The sequence below is a fragment of the Babylonia areolata genome, chromosome 3 (assembly GCF_041734735.1).
Source record: "Babylonia areolata isolate BAREFJ2019XMU chromosome 3, ASM4173473v1, whole genome shotgun sequence".
In the NCBI taxonomy this organism is placed as follows: Eukaryota; Metazoa; Mollusca; class Gastropoda; order Neogastropoda; family Buccinidae; genus Babylonia; species Babylonia areolata.
In genome coordinates, this window is record NC_134878.1 from 24,297,003 (window position 1) to 24,311,701 (window position 14,699).

Genomic DNA, 14,699 nt, shown 5'->3' on the forward strand with positions numbered 1-14,699 from the left:
TTCTGTTCAATATTAGACCATTGTAGGCCACAGCAAAACGCAGTGAGAGGTGGTGAAGGGGACACACAGACACCCCCCCCCCCACACACACACACACAAACACACACAGAGTAAAGCAAAATGATGTGGGGGAGGGGAGGCGGGTTTGGGGGGATGCTAACATCAAACAACACACACACACACGTGAGTGTGGGTATACCCATGCATCTGTTCCTTTACCACCCTTCTTTCCCTCCTCCCCCCCCCCCCCCCACACCCCCTCGCAACTTCCAATCCCCCATTTTTTTTATAGCCTTGAAAAATAGTCTGGTATCAGTTGGTAAGGTTAAAAGACATAAAATTGAACACACACACACACACAGAGAACCCAACCATATTCTCAGCCCACTACATAGAAGTACACAAAGCCCTCATCGATTTCAGAGCAGACACTGGCCAGCCTACAACAGCACCGTTTGTCCGGGTTATCGAACCCCTACAATAATGCCACAGTGGGTTCTACCTCCTTGCGATACCCGTGATTGTGTGTGTGTGTGTGTGTGTGTGTGTGTGTGTGTGTGTGTGTGTGTGTAATTTCAGTTTCAGTTTCTCAAGAAGGCGTCACTGCGCTCAGAGAAGAAGCCCCCCGCACCCCCCTCCCAGTCAAAAGTTTTAGCGGTTATCTCCTTACACTCAAAGGGGGCCAGGCTGCACCCAGGCCATGACTCCTGGATGCCCTTGTATTGCCGCCTATCAGCAACATAACCCAACGCGCTTTGTCAGGCCTTGAGTGCATGCTTAATGTACCTATTAGAATGGGTTTATTCTATAGAATTTAGCCAGAAGACCACACTCTCGTTTGCCATGTTTTTTTTGTTTTTTTCAGTGCTAAGTTTATCGTCTCGGTTTACCCGAATGACTAGACGCTCAGTTTGATTTTCCAGTCAAACTTGGGAGAAAGGGCAAGAGCGGGATTCGAACCCACACCCTCACAGACTTTCGATATTGAAAGCTGAGCGTCTTAACCATTCTGCCATCTTCCTCCTCTCCCCCCCCCCCCATTCTCTCTCTTTCTCTGTAGTGACACATACGCATAGTCGGTGCACACTGGCACATATATGCTCATAGTGGCTAAGTCGGAAACAACAGACAGACACAAACACATAAACACATACACACACAAACACATAGAAACACACACACACACTCACACACACACCTACACAAACACACACACACACAAACACATAGAAACACACACACACACACACTCACACACCTACACAAACACACACACACACATTCACACACCTACACAAACACACACACACAAACACATAGAAACACACACACACACACTCACACACAAACAAACACCCACAAAAGCACCGTGATTTAAGCTCAGCAGTGATTCCACAACAACCGACACACATGCCACAGCTCAGAATAAAAACCTTCTCTCGCACAGTCTGCTGCACACTGTGCTCATTTTCTGTTCTTGATTTCAGTGTGTCTGCAGCGTCCACATGTACACAGGTTCACACAAAATAAAGAACCGCTTCGTACAAGCAGGTATACTTTCATTAGGCAACAACAACAAGAAACATGGCGATGATTTAGATTATGCATTGTCTACCAGTGGTCTTTGTTGAATGCACTAGCGGCCGTTTCAGACACATGTGCATCATGAACAGCTTGACAAATACGCTTGACAAAAATAAAAGTTTCAGCCCAAAATCTATAATTATTCCAGCAGCAGTTTATGATCGACATATGTGGATTTTCATTCCAAAAGATGCATGTACAAGAATGCACATAGGTGATGCTCATGACGGTGGCTGCATATGCTGCTGTTTTCTGTTGAAAATTCAGCATCATTTCACCACCATTTCCCCAGGAAGAGTAACCTGCTCTGTGAAACTCCCCCAAGTGGTCCTTATTTTTTTTTTAGCCTTGTATATCTCCATTCATCACTCAGTCAATCATCCTCAGCATCCATACATGCACCCCCCTCCCCCCCCCCCCCCCCCCCCACACACACACAACACACGCACACACACAAAGTAACAACAAAGCAACAACCACCTGTGAATGCAATCAGCAGTGTTGACACCTCTAAACTGTCACTGACCAATAAACATATTGTTACATCGTATATAAGAAAAAAATTATATTGTAGCAATTACTACAATATGCACAAAATAATAAATCATTTAAAAAACCCGAAATATGTGAATCAATGCTATCACTGTGTTAGCGGTGAATAAATCAATAAAGCCATGTACTGTGGATGCCGTTTGACATAATTATACACGTGTGCGCGATCGTGTATGCGTGCACCGACCCACTGAGCTTAAAACAGGTGGATGGCGTATGCCTTCTTTGAGCCCCTCTGCCAACTGAAGCCAGCAGAAGTGTTCAATCAGCCATTTTGCTACTCGTGTCAGAAGAGCGCGAAGCGGTAACTTTATGTATGTAGCCGAACGCTCAACTAGCTTCGATGACTGCTTCACGGCAAGCTTTCACTTGCTCGCGGCGTTAGTAAAGCTGACAATCCTGTGTGTGCCTCCACAGCAAGTCTGCGCGACGTGTCACTGCACTATTTTCCTGTGATAACTTTGGTAAATAAACCATTGGCAGATTTCAATCAAGACACAACATTTGGCATGTTATGGACTGAGGCAAGCATAACACGATTTAATCGAAGATACCCTGTTACCATTTCAGAAACTACGACCAGCAAGCAGACGACTTCTCAACGGCCAGATACGAGTCTCAGAATGGCGTCCAGCTGGCTTCAGCTTTCCTGGCCAATGAGCTATCCATCTGTTTTTATACCAGTGGCACCGACCCACCACAACACACATAATTGTATAGGCCCCTATCTACACGCAAACAGAGATTTAGGTAGAAAAACATATGCACTCAAACTGAGAAGGTGTTTGGGAGGGGGGGAGGGGGGGAGGGGATGGGGGGAGGAGAGAAAGACAGACACGAACATGCAAGCACTCACACAAACACACACACTGACGCACACACATACACGCGCGCGCATACAGACGCAGGACAGTTTAACTGTCAGGCCATTTACCCATACGATAGAATGAGCATAGTATGAAAAATATATGAATTATATACATCGACATGAAATCGCATTCACACATTTTGTCTAATTTTTAACGCTTTGAAAACAAAAAGGGTGCGCACGCACAAACAGAGAGAAAGATAGAGGGGGGGGGGGGGGGAGCGGGAAGGGGGGAGGGGAGAAGTGGTATATGAATATATACATCGACATGTAATCACATTCACACATTATGAGAAGTGGTGATGGAAACAAAACACGTTGGTCCGTGTAGCCTGTAATGTAAGCATTCAATGTGTATGTGTATTCGAATTCTCTTTCTTAAACCGAACTTACATCGAACTTACAAAATACATTCACACTCCTGCGATCATTACGAAAACCTATCAATGTGTACGTGTGTACGAATTCTGTTTCTTTAACCAAACTTACGAAATACACAGACTGCCCATTTAACGCTCCTGCGATCATTTCGAAAACATATCAGTGTGAATGTGTATACGAATTATGTTTCTTTAACTGTTTCTTTAATTCTTTTAAGCAATGGTTCAACCAGGTCTTTATCACACAGGTATGTATGACAGTCAGTCGTGTCCGACTATGACCATCTGAACAGCAGATGAGGCAACTGCCGTCCCAACCATCTGGGCTAGCATTTGATAACAGTGGAGAGTGTCTTGCCCAAGTTAATCCCCACTCTCTCGGCCAAGACAGTTTTAGGACAGTCGGCTTTGGGATGGTTCCCGAAGGCCAACTAGCCTCCAAGGCTGCTGCACAAAGAGCCAGTGCAATTTTGCCTCCTAGTTTGAGAGTCATAGTCCTTCACAAAGGACTAATCTGTAAAATGTAATTGACTTCCCACTGCGATAGAGAAACCATTGATCACACAGCTCTTACTTAACTGTTGGCCAAACTGTTAGCTTATGCCAATGTGTGACATAAACTGAGCATTGGACACATCAGTATTGTGTCATACACGCCAAAGAAAGCAAACTTTCTTTAAATCTTGAAAAAACACTGCTTTCTTGATTAACCCATGTGCGTGTGCTTTCCTTAATCAACCACACGTTGTTATATTTGAACTGTGATAGAAAATAAACTATTGGTTTAAACTGCAATGAAAGCCAGTATGAGGTCTTATTGTCAACTTAAAATGAACACGAATAAACGGAGAAAAAAATAATCATTTCAGTCAAATTCAAATCAGCAAAATGTATGCGTTGAATCTGATTATCACGGCTTTGTTACATACTTGTATTAGTAACAAAACTGAATCATAACAATGATCAAGGACGGAATTTAAACATCGGTATGTAAGTGTTTTTATAGCAACAAGTAACACCGAAGGAAATGTAGCCCAGGTTCAGGAAACCATTATTGCCCAACGGTTTCCTTCGTCATCATGGATAAAGTAGATGTCAAAGTACTCAACAATTCAGAAGCATCTTCAGTTTCAGGGAGGTGTCAAAGCGGGCGGACGGATCCATATATGCTACGCCACATCAGAAAAGGGTTGTAGATGCAATGAACTATAAATACATCGCTTTATTTGCAGCTCAGCGTGGCAGATACCTGACCTACGCATAAACCGAACACGCTGGTCAAGATTTTGACAGTAGAAGCAAAATGTTGTAGCAGTAACGGTAGTGTGTGTGTGTGTGTGTGTGTGTGTGTGTGTGTGTTTTACGCTGGATTCCTTAAGTGGAATAGGATTTATCAGCTTCAAACGTTCCTGGAGCGGAGTTTACTATCCCTTTCTTCCTCTTGTTGCACGTGCGCGCCAGTAGTGTTTTTGTTCAGTAATGTTTCCGGTTTTTTTCTCTTCTCCATTAACTCTGCGGAAAGTCTGCGTCACTGGGGCACCACCGCGGCACAGAAGAAGAAGAGCTGTTCACCAGATTCCTCCAGGTCTGTCGGAGGTGTTTCAAAGCCTGGGTCACTGCGAAACGGTTTTCTAGTGTTGTCAGTCCGTGTTTTCTGCTGCTGCTGTTTGGTTGGCTGGTTTTGTTGTTATATTTCTGTCTTCCCCTCAATCTGTCTCCCTGCCAGCAGTGTGTGTACTACGGAGTGGGTCTTCGCGCTCCTGGTCTAGCTCCTGGTTTAGCGGCAGCAGCAGCACCGACGGTCGCTCTCCCTGCCCCCCTCCCTCTCCCCCTCCCCACCCCGGGGCCAGGCCTGGCTCCTGTCGTCGTCTGCTGCTGCTGACTGCTCGCCCCGTCCTCCCCACCCCCTCCTCCTCCTTTCTGGGCCGGACCGGGTGACGTTCCCTGCTGTAAAGAGGGTCCTGTGTCGTTCTGGTGGGAGTTGTCTTGGCTGCTGCTGCTGGCTGCTGCCGCGGCTTTGGTGGTGTGAGGGGAGGGTCTACCAGGTCTACCAGGCGCCGATCCGTTGCTGCCCGGGGCGGGCTTGGCCGGGGACTGCCCGTTGTGGGCAGCAGTAGCAGCGGCCGGCCTCGGGGTTCGTCCTCCTCGCTGGGGTTCTGGTCTGCGGGGTGGAGGTCCGCCGTCTCGGGGGCTGGGATCTGGGGCTGTGGAGCCGGTGTGAGGTCCGCCCCCTCGCGTGGACGTCGGTCCTCTGTTGTTGTTGGGGCCTGGCCTGGGGGACGGTCTGGGTCTAGGAGTGGTGGTGGTGGTGGGGTCCTGGGGAGAGGGCGGTCGTGGGTCTGGTGGATGGGACTGAGGAGAGGTGCGTGGAGGTTGTGATTGCTGAGGCATCCCCTCGTCTTCTTCTTCCTCTTGCTGCTGCTGCCGATGATTCGGTCGAGGCTGTGATTCTGTGGGGGCGGGACGATCCTGATCCTGATCCTCATCGGAAGGTGAGGGAGCGGTAGCGGGAAGAGGGGAAGAGGGGGAGTAATCCCCACCATCCCCCGCAGAGTGCTGACTGACGTTGATGTGAGGGAGGGGCTCCGAGGGGGAGGAAGGGGAGGAGGGGGAGGAGGGCTGGTGCTGGTGTTGGGTTAGGGACCAGTGGTTGCGGGCCCTGCCCACGATCCGCTGGCGGGACTCCATGATGAGGCGGGACCTGGGCACGGTGTTGCTGCTGTTGATGGCCGCCACCAAAGGGTCGGGCCCCACGTGCTGCTGCCGCCGCACCACCTTCTCCAGGATCTCCTGCTCACTCCGCGCCGCGCCGGGCGACACCCGGGCCGTGCTTCTGCTGGTGATGCCGCTGACGTCTCCCACCCCGCCGCGGGGCGTCGCCTGCAGGTGGAAGGGCAAGGTGCCCGTGCCGTTGCCGTCCCCAGCACTGACCACGGCCAGACCCCCGGAGAGCGACCTTTCCCTGGACACGCTCCGCCCTCTCTGTCGGGGCCACGTGTAGGACAGCTCCTCACTGTTGCTGCCGCTGTTGTCCGCCACGTGGAGGAAAGCTGGGGCAGGAGGAGGAGGAGGATGAGGAGGAGGCGGGGGGGAGGAGGAGGGAGGGAGCGGGGAGGGAGGGGGAAGAGGAGGGACGACGTGGCCGTTGATCTCGGACACGGCGTGGATCTCGGCCTGGATCTGCTGGTGGTGGGGGTGGGGATGGGGATGGTTGGAGGGGTTGGAGTTCTGGCGGCGGGGTCTGCTCCTCTTCCTGGAGCGGCGGTGCTGCTGCTGCTGGGTCTGCTTGGCTTTCTCTTGCTCCTTTTGCATGGGCTCCACCATCTCCCGGATCTCCTTGGCCGCCTCGCGCACCGTGCCCATCAGCTCGCGGAGACTGCTGAGGTCAAGGTCGTCCTCATCCTCGTTGTCGGCGTTCCTGCCGCTCCCTCTGGAGTGGGCGCCGGCACGGCTGCCGGGACGGTTCTTGCTGCGGCGGCCGCTGCTGAGTCGGCTGTCCGCCCTGGTGGGAATGGTGGTGGTGGTCGTGGAGGAGGAGGGAGGGCGGCTCCTGGGGGTGGTGGTGGTTGTTCTGCTGGGGGGTCTGGAGGAGGAGGAGGAGGGTGGGATGGCGGCCAGGTTGGTGTCGTTCCGGGCCTGCAGGGCTTTCACGTCCCGGGCGAACTGGCGGATGGCGGGCAGGTTAGACTCCCCCAGGGCTGCGCGCCGCGTGTCTGCCTGTTGCATCTCCTCACCGACCTCTCCCGTGCTGGTGTTGGTGTGGCCGTGCGGGCCTCTCCCGTGACGTCCTCCTCCGTCCTTCGGGATCAGAACCAATCTCGGTGAGAGACTTTTTCGAGTGATAATGAAATCATGATAAGGATACTTATACAGCGCCTATCCTCGGTTAGAGGACCAATCTCAAACAGCTTTAGAAACACACACGGAGTCATTAGCAAAAAAGGCTGCCAACCTGGTGGTAGAGCTGACTGAGAGCTGCCACTGGGCGCGCATCATTCGTGTCCTGCGTCACGCGCGCGCAGACTCACACAGACACAGACACATTTAATATTTCACGTATATGACCCTTTGTTTATTTACTCCTAAGTAATACGCCACAGGAACACTGACGTGGCTTTGGCTACGACTGTTGCGCCGCCATACGTACAAATGTCGCCAGCGACTATTCATAGCCGCAGTATAGCACGTAAAAGAAAACTACACAAAATAAAGTCAAAGCAAGCCCGACATAAATAAACACACTTCTACTGCTCCTTCCACTACCACTATACACACTCATATGCACACTCACACGTACACAGGCACGCACCCGCACGTACTCGCGCACGATTTGCGCGCGCGCGAGCGCACACACACACACACACACACACACATACATACATCACATACAGACAGACAGACAGACACACACACACACACACTACACACACACACACACATCACATACAGACAGACAAACACACACTACACAAACACACACACACACACACACCATATCAGACAAACAATTTTGACGAAAACAGCTGAAAACAAACAAAAACAAACCATTGCGCTGCTGTGCATGTTCCTGGCTTTGGTAGAACTGTTGTTGCTGCTGCTGCTGCTGCTGTTGTTGTTGTGCATTCTGGTCCCGGGAGTCTTATTGCCGGAGGAGCTGTAAGAATCACGGAGGATGTGGTCGGCGATGCCGTCGTTGCCGCTGACCGCCGCGTAGTCTGCCGCCGTGAAGTCGCTATCGTCTCGAGCCTGCACGTGCAGACGCACGCGCCCGGCGCGCGCGCAGTCCAGGAGCGTGTCGACAGCTGCGCGGTGACCCAGGGCGGCGGAGAGCATGAGTGGCGTCACTCCGGACACGTCGCCCAAGTTGACGTCAATGTCCGCCTGGTTAGTGGGAAACAATGGCCCGTGTGTGTGTGTGTGTGTGTGTGTGTGTGTGTGTGTGACAAGTCCACTGGTTAAAAACAACAACAAAACAAACACACCAAAAACAAAAAACCCCCACCTCGCACTGGTTCAAGTAAGCAAGCTGAAAGGATAAATCAATACCGCGAGGCGCATGGTTTACTTTCAAAACTTTTCTTTTTTGCCACATTCCTATTTCATTTTCAAGAAAAAGGGAGACAATAGTAAACACACACACACACACACACACACACACACACACACACACACACACACACACAAACAAACAAGCCAACTCGCATTGAAGGTTGACAACCGTAGGTGACTGGAAGCTAGTTGTGTGGAGAAATCAATACTGCGTGGCGCATGATTTACTTTCAAAACTTTCTTTTTTTTGTCACATTCCATTTCATTTTCAAGAAAAAAAAGGGAGACAATAGTAAGACCCCCCCCCCCCCCTCACCCCCCCCCCCCCCCCACTCGCACTGAAGTTTGACAATCGCATATCGTGGTGTATGGAAGTTAGCTGAAATCAATACTGCATGGCGCGTGGTTTACTTTCAAAACTTTCTTTCCTGTCACATTCCGTTTCATTTTCAATAAAAACAACAACAACAAAACAACAACAAAAAACCAAAAAACAAACAAACAAAAAACAAACAAAACAAACAAAACAAAAAACAAAACAAAAACAAAAAAAGAAAGAAAAAAAACGAAAGGAAAAAACAGGGAGACAATAGTTAAGCTGGCATTTCACGCAAGCATGCGTTCAGGGTTGTCAATGACGACGAATGACGTCAATAATCCAGTATGGAGATGGCTTCCTGGCTGACTGAGCTGGGCTTTGACTTCTATGGAAATCTTGTTATATATTCAGACATGGTGGAGTCACTTGCACTAAAAAAAAAAAAAAAAAAAAAAAAAAAAAAAAACCGCACCCAAGCTACGTTCCGATTGCGAGGACACTTGATACCTTAAACGCCGTGGACATAACAATAGTGATAATAATGATGATAATAACAACGATAATAATGAATATTTGGACGCCCTATCTCCGGAGAGCCCAGAGCGTTTACAAATACAATTACACATACATATATTGATGCAGCTACATTTCATAAAATTCATTTGCTTATACGCATCATAAAATCTTCTACAGGGCTATGATTTAGTGATATAGGCATTTTCCTGGCCGTAACTGATTGCTCGGTTGACTGATTATCAAGAAATATAGGAAATGCATTTGCTGTAACATACGTGGTGACCGCCCAGTTGGCCTATCTGGTAAAAGCCTGGACCCCATTTGGGGATAACAACCGTGCATAAATTAAACATAATCTCCCTTAATGCCCACCACCTACTTGTGTGTGTGTGTGTGTGTGTGTGTGTGTGTGAGGGTGGATATAAAGAAAAGAATGATGAATGAATGAGACAGAAACACATGGAGATGAGACTTTAGTACTGAAACACATCCATTACACATTTGGAAAAAAAAATCCTATTGCTATCTCCAGTTTAAGACTGAGAGAGAGAGAGAGAGACAGAGAGAGAGAGAGAGAGAGAGAGAGAGAGAGAGAGAGAGAGAGAGATTCTGCAATGATACATTTCCCACCCCGCTTTTTCAATAACCAGTTAACTGAGGTGTGCAAAACATCGTTAATACTTCTCCCAAATGCCTCGTAAGCTCCACAAAAATATCATTAATAATTCCTTCCATTTGTTCAGAAACTGGAAAGCATCACCGATGATTAATTCCATTCTTCCAGAAAACTTCTTTGGTGTATCTACAATACTTCACCCAGCTCTTTGAAAAGCTCCACAGCGTATCAACCCCCCATCCCCCGACCCCTCCCCCACAATCCCCACCAGTCTTACCCGCTTCCTCCACGCTGTAGCAACAGCAACAGCAACAGCTCAGCAAATTCACACAACCCGCTCCCCTCCTCCCCCACGCACCCCACCACCACACACACTCACGCACACACACACACACACACACACACACGCACACACACACGCACACACACACACAAAGTAGCGGCAGCTCTCACCAGCCGGAATCGACAGGCGGCAAACAAAGACTGCACACTTCAAAGAACAAAGTGACAATGGGGGTTGGTAGGACGACGCTAAAGAGCAGACCTCTTGAACGCGGGTCAGGGTGGGTCTCTTACCTACCGACGGCCTGGCAAAAGGCACGGGTGGCGGGAGGGGGGAAGGGGGGGGGGCAGGGCCGGACTGGCAAGACGATCGATTGATACACCTGACGTCATCACCGTGGGTGTCTGGGGTCCGGGGCGGGGGTGTGCCGGGAGGTAGAGGTGGAGGTGGTGGGGGAGAGTTAGGGGTTCAGCCTTTCTGTCTCAGGGGTTTGTGTGGGTCGGCGATTCTTGTTGTTAACACCCAACGTTTCTGGTCGCCATCTGAGATATTTTGGGGTTTTGAGGTCAACGTTTCTGGTGACAAACTTGTCTCCATCTGAGGTATTTTGAGGTTTTGAGGTCAACATTTCTAGTGACAAACTTGTCTCCATCTGAGGTATTTTGAGGTTTTGAAGTCAACATTTCTGGTGACAAACTTGTCGCCATCTGAGATATTTTGAGGTTTTGAGGTCAACGTTTCGGGTGACAAACTTGTCGCCATCTGAGATATTTTGATGTTTTGAGGTCAACGTTTCTGGTGACAAACTTGTCGCCATCTGAGATATTTTGAGGTTTTGAGGTCAACGTTTCTGGTGACAAACTTGTCGCCATCTGAGATATGTTGAGGTTTTGAGGTCAACTTTTCTAGTGACAAAGTTGTTGCCATCTGAAATATTTTGAGGTTTTGAAGTCAACATTTCTAATGACAAACTTGTCGCCATCTGAGATATTTTGAGGTTTTGAAGTCAACATTTCTAGTGACAAACTTGTCACCATTTGAGATATTTTGAGGTCAACGTTTCTAGTGATAAACATGTCATCAACTGAAGTATTTTGAAGTCAAGGTTTCTGGTGATAAACTTGTCATCAACTAAGATATTTTGAGGTCAAGGTTTCTGGTGATAAACTTGTCATCATCTGAGATATTTTGAGGTGAACGTTTCTGGTGATCAACATGTCATCATCTGAGATATTTTGAGGTCAAGGTTTCTGGTGATAAACTTGTCACCATCTGAGATATTCTGAGGTCAAAGTTTCTAGTGATAAACGCAATTATCATCATCTGAAAACAAAAGAAATGTTAATAGATTTTCGGAAAGACCCCTTACTTGTAGCTAACCTTGTTATTGATGGTCAAACAGTGGAGAGGGTCAATGAATATAGATATTTAGGGACCATCTTGGACAATAAGCTGACTTTTGACAGAAATGTTGATTCCATTCATAAGAAATGTCAATCTAGAATTTTTTTGTTTACAGAAGCTTAGAAATGTCGGTATAAATTCAAATATTCTTCAAAGTTATTATCGATGTTGTATCGAGTCCGTGCTCACAGTTTCATTTATGTGCTGGTATGGAAGTTTGGGAGTGAGGAGTAAGCGTGTTTTGAACGATGTCATGAGTGTATGCAGTAAAATTGTGGGAGTGAAACAAGCTAGTATGCAAGAGCTGTATGAAAGTCGAGTGGTTAAAAAAAGCAGGCAGATAGCAACTGACGACACCCATATTTTAGCAAAGTATTATGAGCTATTGCCATCAGGACGACGCTACAGAATTTTTAAGTTGAAATCCAGAGCTCTGAAGACTTTTATTCCACGTTCAATCCACCTTTTAAGTTCTTGAGAACTCTGTGTGTGTGTGTGTGTGTGTGTGTGTGTGTGTGTGTGTGTGTGTGTGTGTGTGTGTGTGTGTGTGTGTGTGTGTGTGTGTGTGTGTGTGTGTGTGTGTGTGTGTGTGTGTGTGTGTTTTCTGAGCTTAAAAACGTGACAATTGGTTATAATGAATGTGCAATATGTAGGAGGAATAATGTGTAATATGCAGGATAAATGTACAATGGAATATGTCTAATGCTAACGTCCATATTCTAAATATATTTCTGTTGAATAATTACGATATAATAATTAATTGCAATGTTTTTAAAAGCGAATATGTGAAATGCTTTTATTTGAGAACATGTGTTTACTCTTGTTTAATCAAGTAATCCGCGTGTGTGGGGTGGGTAGGGGTCGGGAGGGGGGGGGGGGGGCTGGGGGGGATGCGGGTGTGTGCTGATTATCTGGTTGCGGTTTTCCGCAATTTATCTTTATTCTTATCTTATCTGTCTATTATAATCAATGTGCAGTATAGTAGGCTATGTTTATAATTATATTCAAATAATGTTTCTTAATTCTTTCTTTTTTTACATTAAGAATACTAGTTATTACCTGCTGTGTGTGGATGTATGTATGAAACGGTGTATGTGATATTTTTTACATTTGTATCTTCGTAATATTCGTAAAAGCTGTTGTTGACTTTTACAGTTATGGTCCCCATGTTGTTTACTTGTCTATGTTGTGATAATGCACCTGACCAAATTTCTCCAGTTGGAGATAATAAAGTTATTCTTATCTTATCTTATCTTATCTGAGGTATTTTGAAGTCAGTAATCCTACTGATTAACCTGTCATGACCTCAAGCATTTGAAGTTAAAAGGTAACTGTAGATAAACTTGTCACCATCTCAAGTTTATTGAGGTTAACAATTCTGCTGTCAAACTTGATAAGTTCAGAGTCGACTGTCTTCAAACTCATTCATAAAGCCATATTCATATCCAATAACTTGGCTTAGCCGAACAGTACCAAAGCCATTTTCACATAAAGTAATTCGCACATTTTGACACCAAGTTAAAATGACCATATGCGAGTTGTAATAACAGCATTTAATAGGACTGTCTGTAGATATTGCTAATCTGGTCAGTTTTAGATAATATTTGATACAGCCTATATTGACTGATATGGATACTTAAATAGGTCCTATCACTGATCGGAGACCAAGCTCTAAGCGCTTTACAAATAAGGGGTCATTTGCACAACAGACTGCCTACCTGCGTAGAGCCGACTGACGACTGCCACTGGGCGCTCATCATTCATTTCCTCTGTCATTCAATTAGATTTCAGGCACGCACACATACACACTCAGATAGACATGTAACATTTTACGTGTATGACTGTTTCGTTTATTTACCCCGCCATGTAGGCAGCCATACTCCGTTTTCGGGGGTGTGCATGCTGGGTATGTTTTTGTTTCCATAACCCACCGAACGCTGACATGGATTACAGGATCTTTAACATGCGTATTTGATCTTCTGCGTGCGTATGCACACGAAGGGGGTTCAGGCACTAGCAGGTCTGCACATATGCTGACCTGGGAGATCGGGAAAAATCTGCACCGTTTACCCACCAGGCGCCGTCACCGAGATTCGAATCCGGTACCCTCAGATTGAAAAGTCTAACGCTTTAACCATTCGGCTATTGCGTCCGTAAATATACGTAAAAGATACATTCCTTATTTCTCGGTAGTTAAGGTTATTTGATGTATGCAATGGAATATTCCGGAATCTTTTGGTCGCAAAGGTGTGTACGTTTTATACATGTTTACCATCCTCTTCCTAACCACATGCCTCTGCTGCATAGGTTAAAATCGGCTGGATCTGCGCGCCCAAAGCTTCCAAATGAGGTGAATATCAATTGTATTTAATATTTTTACAGATTTCAATATTTCCACTGCTCCTATCCTACATTTACTTCACATGTCCGATACAGCTGATAATTAAGTACTTGTATGAATTTGTTATTTTCACCGAATCTTTTCCCAGTTGCTAAACGACTACATTTTCTATCAAAAACAATCTTTTTTTTCTTTTTTTTCTCTCAGATTTATAGCTGGGAGAGAAAGAGAGTGAGAGAGAGAGATGGAGAGTGAAACAGAGAGAGACAGACAGAGAGAGGGTGAGGGACACAGAGACAGACAGCGACAGACAGAGAGACAGAGAGAAAACGAGATAGCAAGACAAATACATGGAGGCAAAATGCGGAACTTTTCTCTATCTCTCTCTCTTCGGGTTTTTGTTGTTGTTGTTTTTTCATTTGCTTGCGCGTCACACACACTTGATATGCGTTTAATCATTCCCTTGGCACCAGCAAGTGCCTTCCTGATGAAAAACTGACTGCCATGGTAGGGGGAGCGGGAGGGTAGGGCAAGAGGGAGGGTGTGGGGTGGGCGGAACGGGGGTGAGGGGCGCGGCGCACAGCCCACAGCAAACGGAATAGCAGGAATGGGAAAAAAAATGATCCGGAATAGTACCTGAATATCCGTCAAATGAATGGAACATTGATAGCCGAAAGGCGAATACATCAGATCCTCCCCTTTTAACAGACTGGGGTTCGAATCTTGAGAGCACGGTGGGTACGGTTATAGATTTCCCCACCTCTCAGGTCAATATTTGTTCTGACCT

At 46.9% G+C, this 14,699-nt stretch overlaps 1 protein-coding gene across 1 annotated transcript in view; it reads right to left on the minus strand.

Moving 5' to 3' along the window:
- Nucleotides 1-3,513: 3,513 nt before the first annotated feature.
- LOC143280262 (uncharacterized) overlaps nucleotides 3,514-14,699 on the minus strand; it is a 31,396-nt gene continuing 20,210 nt past the window's right edge. The window contains exons 3-6 of the mRNA XM_076584893.1: nucleotides 7,930-8,265; nucleotides 6,052-7,182; nucleotides 5,316-5,834; nucleotides 3,514-3,522 (exon numbers count right to left, since the gene is read on the minus strand). Of these exons, the coding sequence (XP_076441008.1) occupies nucleotides 3,514-3,522; nucleotides 5,316-5,834; nucleotides 6,052-7,182; nucleotides 7,930-8,265 (1,995 nt within the window). The remainder of the gene's footprint in view (nucleotides 3,523-5,315; nucleotides 5,835-6,051; nucleotides 7,183-7,929; nucleotides 8,266-14,699) is intronic.